This window comes from Mus musculus, chromosome 11 (assembly GCF_000001635.26).
Source record: "Mus musculus strain C57BL/6J chromosome 11, GRCm38.p6 C57BL/6J".
Lineage (NCBI taxonomy): Eukaryota > Metazoa > Chordata > Mammalia > Rodentia > Muridae > Mus > Mus musculus.
This window is the reverse complement of record NC_000077.6, coordinates 3,682,739-3,698,800: the sequence shown is the minus strand read 5'-3', so window position 1 is coordinate 3,698,800 and position 16,062 is coordinate 3,682,739. Positions and strand designations below refer to the sequence as shown.

The 16,062-nt window shown below is 44.3% G+C and overlaps 1 protein-coding gene and 1 pseudogene across 5 annotated transcripts in view; one reads left to right on the top strand and one right to left on the bottom strand.

The window, feature by feature from the left end:
• On the top strand, nucleotides 475-1,010 carry Gm16518 (predicted gene, 16518; annotated as a pseudogene).
• Nucleotides 8,324-16,062, bottom strand: part of Morc2a (microrchidia 2A) — a 41,289-nt gene continuing 33,550 nt past the window's right edge. For 3 of the 5 annotated variants that reach the window (XM_011243775.3, XM_006514871.4, NM_198162.2), the window contains 9 exons: nucleotides 15,185-15,256; nucleotides 14,725-15,102; nucleotides 14,053-14,187; nucleotides 13,909-13,963; nucleotides 13,275-13,416; nucleotides 12,919-13,143; nucleotides 12,732-12,825; nucleotides 10,502-10,690; nucleotides 8,324-9,766 (listed from right to left, as the gene is read on the bottom strand). In XM_011243775.3, the coding sequence (XP_011242077.1) occupies nucleotides 9,698-9,766; nucleotides 10,502-10,690; nucleotides 12,732-12,825; nucleotides 12,919-13,143; nucleotides 13,275-13,416; nucleotides 13,909-13,963; nucleotides 14,053-14,187; nucleotides 14,725-15,102; nucleotides 15,185-15,256 (1,359 nt within the window). In that variant the 3' untranslated portion in view covers nucleotides 8,324-9,697. The remainder of the gene's footprint in view (nucleotides 9,767-10,501; nucleotides 10,691-12,731; nucleotides 12,826-12,918; nucleotides 13,144-13,274; nucleotides 13,417-13,908; nucleotides 13,964-14,052; nucleotides 14,188-14,724; nucleotides 15,103-15,184; nucleotides 15,257-16,062) is intronic. The other 2 variants (NM_001363202.1, NM_001159288.2) reach the window with 1 other exon arrangement.

Sequence of the window (16,062 nt, the reverse complement as noted above, 5' to 3'; positions counted from 1 at the left end):
AGGCGATCCCTGCAAAAACCAGAGAAACATCTCAAGTGACATCCCAGATCTAATGGACTTAACATACATCCACAAACCATTCTATCAATACACTTCAAAATACATATTCTCAGCAGCCTGTGGAACTTTCTTTAAAATCAGTTATATTGTTGGAATACAAAGCAAGTCTTACATATAGCAAAACAAACAACCCATTGTATTCTATCTGATCACAGTGCAATAAAACAAGAGAAACTGTAAGCTATGCACTAACTGGCGGAGTTACATACTATTGAACAGTGAATTGGTCATTGAAGAAATAAAGAAGGAATGAAAAACATTCCTCTGATGAAAATGAAAAGGCAACATTCCGAAGTGTCTGGGAATGGAAGTCAGCTGGAATGGAAGTCAACGCCTTGGGTGGCACCACTTTTGAACTGTGCTGTTTGAGCTAGCTGGATGTTTTTCTGGGTGTCACTGGGATGGCAGAACTTAATGACTGTCCCCTCTGCAGAAGAACGGGACTCTATCAAGAACAATGACCTGCAGAATTTAGCCAAAAGGCTGGGCCTCTGGGCTAGCTTGGGTGAGGCGCATTGTTAAGAGTCTTGAAAGCCCACCTGAATCCAGAATCAGAGAAGGAAAATGCAAGCCATTCGCCTGTGATAAGCCTGAAATACAAATTAACAGTGAGGAGCCAGCTGAGAGGGAACCAGCTGGTGATGTCACCAAACCGAGGAGAAAGCCCAAGACAGTCCACAGAATTCCTAACTTCCAGGATCATTCAGAGATAAAAAGTGATCCTACAACATTTCAGAATCAAGAAAAGCAGGCAAATCAACACCTCAGAACTACAAAGGTTTCTTTTCTGCCAGACCAGAGCCAAGAAGACAGAATTGCAGCTTCCTCCGGAAAATGAAATACATGACACTAAACGTCCAAAGAGGCCTTTAGAGACAAGATCACGCTGCATGGGTGGGTTTCCCAGACACGGAAACAATAAAAGGACTGCAGCCACTAACTTAAGTTTCCTAAGACTCCTTTAAAGAACAATGGAGCCCTGGTAGCTGGAAGGTGGCTCAAGGGTTAAAGGCACTGGCTGCTCTTGTAGATGTCCTGAGTTCAATTTCAGCAACCACATAGTGGCTCACAGCTTCTCTAAAGTGATCTGATGCCCTCTTCTGGAACACAGGAGTACATGCAGACAGAGTTCTCTACATAGAGTAAATACATCTTTTTTTTTTTTTTTTTAAACAACAGGAAAAAAGAATCCAAAGAAACAACACAATTCACTTATATCACCCTTGGTGGTGATCTAAAGAGAACAACTCTCTGACGGAATGGGTACGCAGAATTAGATTCCACTGGAAAACTTACAAACCCTCATCTCTAGACCAGGGAGGAAATGTGAGCAAGAACCAAAGGGGAGGAACAGAAAGGGTCTGGAAGCTCAAAGCAGCCTGGTTATGGTAAAAGCCCTTACTGGGGCTTTTATTCATTCACTGTGGATTCATTTAGTCCCAACTAACTAGTTTTATTACTGTAAATGTTCTGATACTCTTCCTCTACTTTAGTCAAAAGCTTTTTCCTACCATAACTTTGTCATGATTTGTGGAGTGCCTGTTCTTCATGTGCTATGGCTCCCAGAATACATTATCACCTTAAAGATCATAACTGAAGTGGTTTTCACCTAATCTTCTCTTCAACTCCGTTTTTCTTTTTTTTTAAAGATTTATTTAGTTAATGTATGTGAGTACACTGTAGCTGTACAGATGGTTGTGAGCCTTCATGTGGTTGTTGGGAATTGAATTTTTTAGGACCTCTGCTCGCTCCAATCAACCTCACTCACTCTGGTCAACTCTGCTTGCTCAGTCCCAAAGATTTATTTATTATTATACGTAAGTACACTGTAGCTGACTTCAGATGCACCAGAAGAGGGCGTCAGATCTCATTACGGGTGGTTATGAGCCACCATGTGGCTGCTGGGATTTGAACTCAGGACCTTTGGAAGAGCAGTCAGTGCTCTTACCACTGAGCCATCTCACCAGCCCATCAACTTTGCTTTTTAAATGAACTTTCCTTCTTTGGATTCTTTTTTTTTTTTTGGTCTTTTGAGACATGGTTTCTCTGTGTAGCCCCAGCTGCCCTGGAGCTCAATTTGTAGACCAAGCTGGCCTTGAACTCACAGAGATCCTCCTGCTGGAGCACCACAACCAAGGACACAATCTCAGCTTGTCCTTGGGATTCTTCACATCAAGGTCCTGCTAGTTCTTTTTTTTTTTTTTAATAGATTGGTTTTTTATTAATGACTCTTCATTGCTCCTGTAACAAGAAGAAACCTCTCTCCTTTGTTTTTTCTGTATATGAGCTCACTATAGCTGTCGTCTTCAGACACACCAGAAGAGGGCATCAGATCCCATTCATTATAAATGGATGTGAGCCACCATGTGGTTGCTGCGAATTGAACTCAGGACCTCTGGAAGAAAAGTCAGTGCTCTTAACCACGGCGCCATCTCTCCAGCCCAGTCTTGCTAGTTCTAACAAAGATGACCTTCACCCTTTTCTGAACAAGAGCATTTCCCTCATGGCAGCAAGCCATAGCAGAAGCTTAGCAAGAGAAAGTGAGGTAAAGATAGAAAAAAGAGACTGGAGAGGCCACCTCTTTGTTCACTAGTCGGAAAATCTAAATCAACTTATTTAAGTCTTATTGATTTAGTTATGGATCAATATTTTATCAAGGTGGAAAGTGCTTCAGCTTATAAGAGTCTTGTTCAGATCACTTCATGTCATTGCTAACTGTCACTCATAATAATCTTAAAATAGAATTTTTCAGCTCTCCCTACTTGTTAAATAAAAGCCACAGGGCAGAAGGTGTGCCTCAGTTGTAGTGCACGCCAGACCCTGAATTTGGCTCCTGGTATCACCAGTAACAAAACTGAGAATACAACTGTAAGAGTTACCATCTTTGTCAGACATATCTCACGAGTTGTAAGGAGAGATGAGAGCTGCTGGCTTATCTTTTTGTTCTTTGCTCTGCCATGTGGAGATTCTGAGTTGTGTATAATGCCTACAGTTTTCATAACCGTTTTTGCACTGTGAGGGGAGAACAAATTGGGAAGAGGAGCTGGAGAGATTGCCACAGTTAAAAGAACATTCTCCTCTTGCCATGAACCTGAACTCAGTTCCCAGCACCCATGTCAGGCAGCTCACAACTGCCTCTAATTGCAGCTCCAGGGAATCTACAAACAGAGCATGATCCCTAGCAGAACTCTAACATACTTTTTTAAAAAACTGACCAAGTGACTGTTAGATGGCTGCTCCCCAAAAAGGTATAAACGTTTCTCAATGAAAACTGTGATGGGGCATGGGGAGAATGAAGAATCAATGGTGGTGCATACCTTGAATCTCAGTATTCTGGAGGTGAAGGAAGGCAGATCTCTGTTGAGTTTGAAGCCAGCATGGTCTACAGAGTGTTTCAGGACAGCCAGGACTGCACAGAGAAACCCTGTCTTGAAATGAAAACAAAACAACAAAACTGACCTACAGATACACAAGCTACAAACCTTCAGCAGCCGTCATTTCCTCCAGTGCACCTGTCACCACCTACCATACTGTGGGTTGTGCTTGTCTCCTACCTGCAGTGTGGCCTGGGAGCTGCATAAGAGCATCTGTCATACACACTGTAGCACCCAGTGTCTTTCACAGGATGGTACCCTATAAGTGGTTGCTGTTTTAATATCAAGGCAGAAAGACCAGCCAGAGCAGAGAGAAAATGCGGGCAGCACCTGGGCAGCTGGACAGCATTGCTTTCGTGCCAGCTTCAGATGAGGCCTTAGAGATGAGCTGGGGAAGAGCTGCATGCAATGACCCAGGAAACTCCTGATTTTCCCCAAACTGTAGGGCCCACACTGTTGCTCCTGACAGACTGGGACAGGTGTCTAAAAGAATCACCTGTATAGGAAAGAAGAGATGTGTCGAGAAGGGAGCTAAAGACAGATAACTTTCAACATACAACCTACAGAATAACGACGAAGAATAACTTCCTTTTTAAAGATTTTTACGTGTATAAACTTTTTGCTGCATGTGCGCTGGTGTATTACATGCATGGACTGCCCATGGAAGTCAGAAGAGGGTGTCTGATCCTGGAGTTACAGATAATTGTGAGCTGCCATGTGGGTGCCAGATACCAAACCTGGGTCTTCTGCAGAACACCCAGTGATCACGTTGGTGAGACACTCAACCATCCATAATGAGACACAAATAAATAACCTATGGGACAGAGCGAGCAGGGTTGAGAGGGGGGTGGCTGGAGCGAGTGGGGTCCAGAGCAAGAGGGAGAAAGGGAAGGGGGGAAAAACACCCAGTGACTTTAACTGCTGAGACATCTCTCTAGCTCTGGAATAACCTTATTTGTTTATTTATCTATTTACTTAACTCCTTTTTATTACTAGCATGTATAATGTCAACAAAATCCAACAAAGACAGAGCTAAAATATAACATTCAGCCCAGTGTTACATTAAAAAGAATTCTTGGGGTGGGGGGGGGGTGAAGAGGCTAGAGGGATGGCTCAGCAGTTAAGAGCAGTGGCTGCCCTTCTAGAGGTTTCAAGTTCAATTCCCAGCAACAATGTGGTGGCTCACAACCATCTATAATGAGATGTGATGCCCTCTTCTGGTGTGTCTGAAGATAGCAAGTGTATTCACATACATAAAATCTTATAAAAAAAAAAGTAGAGCACTTGCTAGCATGTGTAAGGTCCTCTGTTCAATCCATCACCAGGATTTTTTTCACAAACACAAATAAAACCATATCAAATAGAATGTAGCCAGTAAGGACTAGACACAGGGAAAGGTATCCCATCGGAATCATGACAAAAGCAATAACAGGAAATCACTTTAGTCAGAAACCTATTAAAGCTGTGTGAAGAAATTATAAAGGCTTACAGTCAGAAAGTTGTAGATCCCTTGCAAGGAAATTATAAAACCCCACAGGATACTCTAAAACATCTTTTCACCAGATTTTAAAAAGTTTATGTGCATGGTCCAGAATCCAGAAATGGGCATCAGATCTCCTGGAGTTAGTAACAGGCAAGAGTTGCCACTTGACTTGAGTGCTGGGAACCCAGCTATGGAAAAGAACTGCTCTTAACCAATGAGTCATCTCCAACCCCCTAAACTACTATGATCACATGGGAAACCATTTGTATCTTTCTGTGAGCATAGTAAAATAAAAATGTCAACAATCTTAAAACATATTTAAATGTAATGCAATTATAGTTTCAAACACAATTATAACCTATTTCCTCCTAGGGGTAAAAAAACTTGATGTAACCTTTACTATTTATTTATACTACAATAGTTCCACGGAGGCTGACTTAAATAAAATTAATCATTGCAATAAAATGGATGTTTGTGGAGGCAGGGTTGGGAAGAAAGTGATCTTCCTCAGTAGGTAAGGAAGCCCCCCAAACCTAAAATGATTTAGTTTTAGTCAGGTTTGGTGATACCTGTCTTTAATCCTAGTACCTCTGAAGCAGAGGGAAGTACCTGATCAGCAGAGGGAAGTCTAGAACAGCCATGGCTACAGAGAACAAAACCAACAACAAAAAGTTTCCCTTTCATACAGTCACAGCAAATGGAGCTAAGAGCAAACCTATTTATGTTGTGAAACCCTAGAGGTCTCAGGTACTTAGCTCTACACAAAGGCTGGTAAGCCTGCACACAGGCTGGCCCTTCCCATGTCCTCCACCTTGCAGAAACAGGGGCTGCCAGCGAGAAGGGTGTCTGTGAGAAGTGTCACCTGGAGTAATCCTCCCTAACAAGTTGAAAAGACTGGGGGCCAGACCCATGGCTCCACAGTTAAGAGCTCCTGCTGCTTTTGGACAGGGCTCAGGCTTCTGTTTTTCAGCACCCTCGTTTTCAATGCCCTCTTCTGGCTTCTGAGGGCACCACACACTTAAGTGATGCACAGGCATCCAGGAATGCAAAACATTCATACACATAAAAATAAATCTTTGACCTTTGCTGGCCTCTAAGATAACCCCAGGTTTTGATGAGTCCTTCAGGCAACCTTCCTGCGTGATGTCATCTGTGCAACTCTGATCAAGTGCTGTCTGAGTTGGGGGCAGTGCACTCTTCAGACTACTACCATTGGCCAGTTGGAAGGCCAATGCCCTACAGGACTGAACACTAGTTACCTCCAGAAACTGCCAGGCTCCTCTCCAGTGGAGCACCCCAGTCTCACATGTGAGACATCTGGGAGGGGCATTAAGAACCTAGAGCTTAAGAAGGGCAGTGGTGGCATACACCTTTAATCCTAGCACTTGGGAGGTAGAGGCAGGCGGATTTCTGAGTTACGGGATAGCCTGGTCTACAGAGTGAGTTCCAGGACAGCCAGGTCTACACAGAGAAACCCTGTCTTGAAAAACAAGCAAACAAACAAAAAGGCAGGAAGAACGGCAAGTCACAGTAGCAGAGTAGAGCTGACCACCACTTTAAAAGAAATGGGGGGCTGCAAGGGACCGAGAATCCTTGTAGCATTCCAGGAAGGTCCTAAAGACCTGAGTTTGTAGTGTTCTTGCCCTCAAGGGCAGATGTTCCCCCTCTTCTTCCAGGTATTAGCTGGCAACTGTTGAGGATGAGAGCCCTAAGGAACGGCAAGAGTCTGGCAGAAGCTGAATGGAAGCCCAGCTCTTCCTTTGGGACACTGATGAAGCTGGCTAAATAGCCAGCCATGATGGCCGTCCTGGGAAAAGCATGCCCCTATATGGCCACTCAGTAAACACACACCTCCAGCTACTGGCTTTTTAGAAACATTGAATTTCATGTGGGAACCTGCCCTTGTGGCTTACTAAACTGGAAGATCTGCCATGTAAGCAAGCCCTTTAGAGAAAGAACAGGGGGCCAGAGTAGTGGCTTGCCTGCCTTCCAAGCAAGCAGCAAGTTTCTGCTGAACCCAGCAGTGGCCCTGGGTGGGCCATAGCACCTGGCAAGTTACTGAAAATAGCAAGATTGAAATGTAGGCATGGCAACACCTTGCCTTGCCTTACCATCCCTTTTCACCGTGGAGACAGTCCCTCCAGCAGTGGAAGGGAATGGGCAGTCTGAGCCCTGCCTCCTGGGTCAAGCTGACTCTGCAGCTGCTTGAGAAGTAAGTACCATGTAGCTGTTGAACATGGAGGCCCTGTGGTTTTATCTCCAGTCCAGAACCTTGCTAGAATTCTTAGGATGTTTTGGGCTCATCCTACCCTGTTGGATGATCTTCCCAACAGGGTTCAAGTAGCCAGTGCAAGCACAAAACCTGAGTTCTATGTAAACAGCAAATCTGGAATTTTTTCAGGCACATACTACTGATCCCTAAAGGTGCAAACTATCAGGAGCCGCTGTATCTGAACATCATGCAGACTTGGGAAACGAGCCTGTGAGATAAAAAGCAGTGTCTCTCAGACGAAAAGAAAAAAGTTTCTTTAGCCTGTACTACTTATCTTTATCTGGTGGTAAACAGCATTTTACTCCTTAATGGAGTTAGGAATCCTGAGGATTATTTTCCTGAGGATTTTGCAAAAACTCATGATCTACAAAGAGAACCCTAGTTCTAGACTCAGAAGTACATACACCTCTCTACCAACAAAACCATACACCTAGGCAAGCCAAAATGCTCCATTATGTGGGCACTAAATCCCTTTTACTAATAGTGAAAAGTTAGGATTGAGATACCTACAGTTAATGAGTTGAAACTGGAAGATGCTGAGAGCAGAATGATAGGCCTTTCTGGAACTTATCCTTTATATAAATGTAATGGAGAAAGGCACACACATACCACAGCTTTCTTCACAGGTGTTACAATTGTTAAGTATATTGTTTCATGACAGCACAACCAAGATAATGAAATGCCCTGTGATGGTTCAGAACAAAGTAGACCCATACTGGCCATTCTGAAACAATATGTTCTTGGCAAATAATGTAAGGAAACCCAAGAGGGCAGATGTGTAGCTGGGTGCCCAAGATAAATATTCTGATCTCCAGGGAAAACTTAGGGATCAGGTAGAAGAGAGTCCTTTTTTCATGTTCAGGCTTTTGTAGTATTTAAATTCTTACCACGTCCACCCACTGTTACTTAGCATCTTAAACCCCACACTTCTCCCTTAGAGCCAGTGAATGCCTTATCATCAAAATGTTCCAGGTCAGCTATTCCATGATGTTCCCAGGAAAGACCCAACACTCAGAAAAGTTGAGGCTGGATTAGTTAAATCTGGAAAAGTTAAAGCTAAAACGAACGGTGGAGCTGTAACAGAATGAAGAGAAAAGTCTTGTGATTCACGTAAGAATGTACTGAACGCAGGAGTCTCACCAGTAGAAATTTATAGTAACACATTTTGATTACATGTGTAAGTAAAAAAAAAAAAAAATCAAAATGAGTATTACCTGCCAATAAAAATGCAGGGCCAAATTCCTTTTAAACAGTGGGTTTATGGAAAAAAATGGATCATACTCTGCCTGGATAGGGTCAACAGAAAGTTGGATGGGGGCAGCCGTGGGGGTAAGTGCACCAACTTAAAACCCATCTATTGGAGAATGTTCCAGAGAAGAACTTCTGAATGCTATCCCCCCTAAACAACCTGATGGCAGAACTCAAGCAGGCACTTCCAGCCATATGTGCACAGTTCCCTCACCAACACTTCCCCATCTTCTGCAGAGACCCCAGGACACAAGGTGGCAGCCTTGCCTTGATGGATACAAATCCCAAGGTGGTTTGGATCAAGAGTACAAAATCAGTCTTGAACAGGAGTGTGAAGAGTTGGGACTGGAACCAGAATTCTTCCGACAGCCATCAGATGAAGCTCGTGCCTTTCTGGCTCTGAGTGGTTGTCTGAAGCACATGGTCTGTCCTCCTCACCTCCAGAGCATGGGAGGTGCAGGGCTCTCTGGAGCCCAGAGAGTACATAGTAGAAAAGCAGCAGCAAAGGCTCTCCAGGAACTAGCACCACTGTGGAAGCCTTCTCCTCCAGAGAGCTTTCACACCTGCACACCCTGAGAATCTTTGGAGTTCAACATTCAGAGTGCTATCCAGCCCAGGGATCTGACCGGTCAGAGCTGTCTATGCTTGAGCTTGGATAGTGTGGTTGACTCAGGAAATGGCTCCTCCAGTAACAAAGTAGGTGGCATATTGGGAAATTTGAGCCTTAAGAAACATCTCCAAGCTGTCTGGATACTGTCACATCCAAGATGACTGACAGCTGCTCAGGCAGCCTACAGACCTTCACAGCCCTGTCTGGACACCAGGAGATCTGTTACAGGGAGTGTCTTTCTGATACTGGGCCTGTTTTGATCACCCCTTGAGGGTCTTGCAGAGCTGAGTCCCTGGGGCCATGTATCTTTCATATCCCATTGTTGATGTCCTTAGAGCCTCTCCAACTTCAGGATGGTGCTTTCTTCATCCTATGTTGAGGTGCCAGGAGCTGAATGGTTCAGACTCTGTGCCCTTTCAAGAGTCACACAAAAAAAAGTACGGTCTCACAGCAGGCATTAACATCTTCTCTTTTAAAAAATAAATATTTATGTAAACTTAGGGAAGAAGATTCAAAGAATCTCCTTCCCAAAGCACAAATGTCTCACATGACTCAAACCAAGATCAAGTCCACCAAGTCACAAATGAACTCCCCTCCCCGAAGCTGCTGTGTTGAGGGCAGGTATGAGCAGGAGTTAGCCTCCCGGCTCCTCAGTCCCCTTTGGTGATGAGGTCCTCAATGTAAGCATCCAGCTCATCATCTGTGTTGATGTCTATGTCCTGGAACAGAGTGGGTGGGAGTCAGATGGGGCAGGAACACAGGCTGGAGAATGGGCCTGAGCCAGCTGTCAGCTTCTGTTTCTTGCTCCTGCCCTACTTCCAAATTTCAGTTAAATCTGCATGCCCAAAAAAGGATGGGAGCTTTCTTATAGGTTTCCTGGTTCTAACCCGTACATCTTCAAACTGATTAGTGTCTTATACTAAAAGTTGGACAATGCCACATCAAACCACATATGTAGAGGTCTCTAACCTCTCCTACTGCCTACAACTTCCTATTACAGCTTAGTGAGCTCCCAGTCTCAGTACAAGTATCTCTACCCTGAGAACCCTAGGCAAGTAGCTTCCCCCAGGATTCCATCTCTCATTATTTATTTCAGTACTACCCCATTCATAGCTCCAGCTCCTTCATCAGCCTGTCCCCAGAGATCAATCAAGTTCTCAGTGTCTACTATGCAGCAAAAATATATACCACATCCCTTAGGGGCAATGTCCCACTTCTACTCAAGCACATCTGGGATATCATTTAGATAAGAATTGTGCTTATTGCTTACAGGGTTCTCAAACAAACTATACTGCCTAGGGGTCTGGGTGGGTCAAAACCCAGGCAACTCTATCATTTCAAGCCCTCTGCTTAGGACTCTGAGCAGCCAGGGTTGGAAACAAAGATTCCTGTAAGTAGTCCAGTCCCCTCCCTGAGACCAGTTAGTTTGGTTCCTGAGAGGGCTGCCAGCTCACCTCCTGCACTTTTTGCAGGAGTGCTACAATGTTGGTCCTCAACTTCTGTAACTTCTCCTCTGTCTCACGAAGCTTTTTCTCTGATGTGCGTAAGCTCTCCTCTGAGGCTTTTGCCCGTGAATCAGCACGGCTTTGGTAGGAATGGCACAGATTCTGGAGCCCCACCTCATATTGCTTGAAGTATTCTTTCTGTGGAAGGAAACATGATATGGAGTAAGAGGAGAGAGTGGGCAATGAGTTCACTTGGCTGTATTTCACTACAAGGAAAAAGCAGCCTTCTAGAACCAGGGTAAAGAGACCTTAGTGGCAGTCCTTTGGGGATACCATGAGGATAAAGACACATGCACTGAGCCAAGTGCTTAATAAAGTGGAGGGAAGTTTTACCTTTACACATGGAAAGAAAAAAAGGGACTGTGGGAGCATTCTTCCAGTTCAAACACACCTTTCTAACTCCAAAATAGGACTGCCATATCTAACAGGGTTAGGACCAAGGTTAGGTTATGGACTGCCTCTGGCACCTACCAATAGCAAATATTCCCAGACTTGTATAATAAATAGTCGTACTACAATACAGCCTTTTCCTATGAAGTAGTTAAAACAATTTGCATAGTATATACCTACTGATAAAAGGAATCATCTTCATGAAGGCCCTGCTGCCCACTGAAGTCTAAACTCTAGTACTCATCTGCTTCTATGAAGGTTGCATAAACTGCTGGGTTGAGGGCTTCTGATTGCTGCATTTGTGTCTAGACTACCTTCTTACACCATGATAGCAAGAGAAACTTCATTCTATATAAAAAAATACCTTGGTTGCACAAAATAAATTTTAAGTCAAATGAGTATCTTGAAGGCAATTATATTAAGCTTTTAATTGTGAAAATACTACCATTTACACACCAATAAGGACAAAAATTAACATTTGAAAATTGGTTTTAGCAATCGCAACTAGAAGATAAAGTTGTGACCTAGTACTGGCTAGCACGTTTTTAAAAGATTTATTTATTATTATATCTAAGTACACTGTAGCTGTCTTCAGCCACACCAGAAGAGAGCATCAGATCTCATTAGGGATGGTTGTGCGCTACCATGTGGTTGCTGGGATTTGAACTCAAAAGAGCAGTCAGTGCTTTTAACCACTGAGCTTATTTCTCCAGCCCCCTGGTTAGCACTTTTGCAAAAACAAGCTAGATATTATTTTTAGACTTGGACAGTCACAAGACTGACTGTTTTGGGCTGAGTAACAGTGCCTGCTGCTGAGGTTCTGCTGTGCCTTGGCTTTTGCTTTGAATTTCACGATTTGATGCCAAAGGTAACAAATCAAACTGTAAGAAGAGGTCTTCTCCTAGAACCTCTGGAAAGCCTGGTCTAAACAAGAGTAAAAGCCAAAGCCTAGGCTGGGCTTACTGTGTAACAAGAATGTGGTGGGTCTTGTGCCCCTGTAACAGCAAGGTCAGCAGACACAATCAGCTTATTGCATGTTTCTGTAAATAAAGCTATTGCTTGATAGACTGCCTCTGGCTACTTTCATGCTGTAATTACAGAACTTCGTAGTTAGCAGATACTAGACAGCCTACAAACCTGTTATTTACTATCTGGCCCTCAGCATAGTTCAGATCAACAATTCCTTCAGCTCCATTTCCTACATAAAAATGAGGTTCAAGATGTATCATTTTCCCCAACCCTTTCCAGCCTATTGTGCTCACAAAAGCCTCCTGCCCCACTTCAGAGTCCCCTGCACTTGAAGCCCTAGTGGAGTTGTTTGATTGTTTGGTTAGGTTTTTAGATAAGGGTTTTCCTTCTCTACCCAAGCTGCCAAGACTCTCTGGGCACTGCCTCTCAGCAACATTTCTCTCAGCCTTATGGCCAGCTACCCAGAAGCAGCAACTCCACCTCTAGCAAACTTTAAGATGGTGGATACAGAAAGTCCACTGAGCTACCCGGGCTCTCATGCTCATCTCTACATGCCGTTAATCTCTCTTTACCTCTCTCCAAGTCTCATGTTTTTAGGTAGAGAGAGTCTAATCTCATCAATGTTACCTAGGACAGGTCTGAGAAAGAAGTGGGGAGGGGAGGGGTGCACTTGTAAAGGAGTCTCAAGCTGTCTGTCCTTTTTGAACATCAGTCCTATCGACTCAGATCGTCTCTCAGAGAGAAGGGAAGTTGATGAGACAGCGATAATAAGCATGTACAGGCACTTAGGTGTAAAAAGCAAAAATTGGGTCAGACTCACCAGAGGAAAAGATATTAGTTCTTCTGAATTCATAACACTCAGCTCCTTCTTGGAGATGGGGAAACTTGGAGGTAAGAAATACCGCAAGCAATTTCTAAGCAGGAAGAGAGGGGTTGGAACTCAGAATAGCATGGGAAGAGTAAAGAATTAGTGTCAGCCTTAAGGAAAAGGATAAAGAAACACAAACCGAAGAATCTGGACCAGGAGATCAATAGTCTCATGGCTGGGACTGGTGGCAGTGGTATCAGGCTCAATGGGAAGACCATCAGAGGTGGAAGGCTCAGGCAAGGCCACAGCCTGCCGGGCCACCATAGCCTCCTCCTCCTCTCCACCTTCTTGCTGTGTGTCAGGGCTCTGATGCTCTGGGGAAGGTGGCTTCATCAATCGTACATCTTCACTGCCTTTCTCCACCCTACGGGGGACACAGAGCTTATAGTATCTGTCCTAGGATCCTAATAGGCTGCTAGGAGGGAACACGGGGGTACCTCCTCTCTTTGCCCTAGCTGACTTCTGCTATTCTGTTCTCCCAGAAGAGGGCATTACCAGCGGTCTCTTGGTGTTGTATCTGTGGGCACATAGTCAAACTTCACTTTCCATCGAACCGCATTCTTGCCCACCTCCACAGCTGTGACTCGGCCTGTGTACCACTCACGGTTCACACGGACCTCTACATGAAGTCCTTTATCTGAGAATCAGATGAGAACTGTATTAGTGCCCTCACCTCAGCCAGGCTGTATCTGTAAAAGGCAGTGCACAGGTGGATCCCTAGGTATCCACCTAGGCCTAGCAATGCTGCCTCTTCCATCTGGCATGGGGCCAAGGCACAGGATGAATGACTTGCCAAGGGCAAACACCAAAGAGTTAGTATTAAAAAGAACAAAAACATAAAAATATAAAAGCAAGCCAGGCATGGTGACACATGCCTTTAATCCCAGCACTTGGACACTGATCCAGAGGATTATAAGTTCAAGGCCAAACTGAACAATATAAATATCTGCTCAAAACCCTCTAGGACTACAAATCAAACAAACAAACAAAGACTGTGAAGGGACAGCTGGACCAACTATGGGAGAGAGCCCAAGCCAGGAAGCTGCTGACTTTCAGGAGGAAGCTGTTGACAGGGAAAGGTTCTATTTCCATCTCCAGCACAGCATGACAGGGGTCTCCCCAGACTTGCCTTTCTGAGCCTTCCTGAGTTCAGCTGGGTGATCTTCCCCAGCACTGTCTGAGAGCTGCAAGGAAAACAGTCTATTAGAAGCTTCTTTAATGGCCCCGGCCCCGGCCCCAGGGAGGCAATCCCTGGGAACTTCATGCGACTAACCACCTCATTTGCTTCCTTCTTTTCCTCCTTCACAGCAAGTTTGCCCCGCTTGCATCTCTCTCTCCTCTTCTCAGCTTCTTCTTCAGCCTCTTCCTCATCTGAGACTGCAAGACTCCGCTTCCGACCTGAGGTTGCCTAGAGCAGAAGAGTAGAAGCATGAACTGACCATGTTCACTTCCCAAGATGCAGGAAGACTTTATGTAGCTTAAAGGAACTACTCAGAGGAGCTATGTCAATTCCCACTTGGAATTACTCAGTACATACATATGCAACCTCCTGGTCTGACCACAACTGGCCCAGGTTTCTCAGTTTCTTCCCTGCTTAACCTGCCTGCCAGCCAGCTGAGACCTCCTTGACACACAATGACTACTACCATAACATACCAAAGCTATATGTCATCAAGTTAACAAACTATGCCCACACCATGAGAAGCCAACTCAAGTTTGCAGCAGACCAAGGTTGGCTGTGCTGAGTGAAAATGAAAAGCTCCCTAGATAAAAAAACTTGCTATGTGTGTTAGTTCTGAGCAAGTCTCTTCAGCTATGGAGACTTTTTCTTCAGGGCATCAGAGAAGCTTTAGAAAAGATTCAGTGATCCTGGATTCCCTGGTATAACCTTTTTTCCTACAGCACTGCTAATAAGCTGGAGCATGGAGGAGGGAAAGCATCTCACCACGGACTGTTTGACAGGTGGCTCTGGCTTCTTGACCACTGGAGTTTTGATGGCTTTTTGAGCAGGGACCTCCCGAAGGCTCTTGGAACTGGGGATTAAAGATAGTGGGGGTGTGTGCACAGGAGGGGTGGGTCGGGGTACAGTCTTGATGGGAGGGTTTGCAGGCTTTCGAGGTGCCTCAGTTGGCTGGAGTAGCCTAGAAGTACTAGTTTCTCCTCGGGCTGCTGTAGTGGGTGGTTTTGGAAGGCTGATAACAGACGTCTTTCGGAGCTGGGTACTTGGTCTGGGAGTCTGAATAGAAGGGGGTCTGCTAGGAGCATTCTTGATCACCGCAGGTAAAGGAGGTGACCGAGGACGCTGAGGTCTCCGTACAGGTTCCTAAAAAGAGCCCACAGACAGAACACTGAACCGAGCTTAGACACCAGAAGAGACCCGCCTCCCTTATGTTCCTGGGCTTTACTTCAATAGGTCTTGTAGTCACTTCTAAGGGCAATTTCTTCAGGTCAGCTTGTGAGCGGATGGGCGTGGTTTTCTGCAAAAACAAATATAACAATGAAATTGTATATCTTGGTATAATAAACTATCTCTTTGGATCCTCACTATGTGCCTGGGACAGTGATCAGTTCTATTTCTGAAAGCTTTTTATTATCACTAGAAAGGCAATACACAGACACAAAAAGGGTACCTATGTGATTGACTGATTCATCAACTGAGACACTGGGGAAAGTCATTAAATTTTCTAAAAAAAAAAAAAAAAAAAGAGACCAAAAAGGTGGGAAAGTTCTGGTAAAGAAAAGTTGTCATAAGGCCAGAAAACTGGATGGGATCAACACACTTAAGACATTTCCAGTTTGTAAGTATAGAGCACTGTACAGACAGAGAAGAAATAAAAATGCTTTTGTAACAAATATAAAATTGGGGGCTGTAGAGATGGCTCATGGTTAAGAGTGTAGATTAGTCTTGTAGGGCACCACCAGAGTTCAGGTCCCATCACTCGGAACAAGGATCTGATGCCTTCTGGAATAAACAAGTACCTGCACTCCAATTCCTTATGCATGTGCACATGAGCACACACACATGATTTTAAAATAATAAAAAAACTGAAATCATGAAACACTGAAAATATTAAGTACACATGAAAATTTGATCAACCTTAAAAATAAAAATTAGCCATGTGGTGATACAGGCCTTTAATCCCAGCATTTAGGAAGCAGAGACAGGTAACTCTCTGTGAGTTAGAGGCCAGCCTAGTCTACAAAGTTCCTAGACAGTCAAGGCTATTACACAGAGAAACCCTGTCTTGAAAAACCAAAAACAAATATTAGAATTAATTTTTGC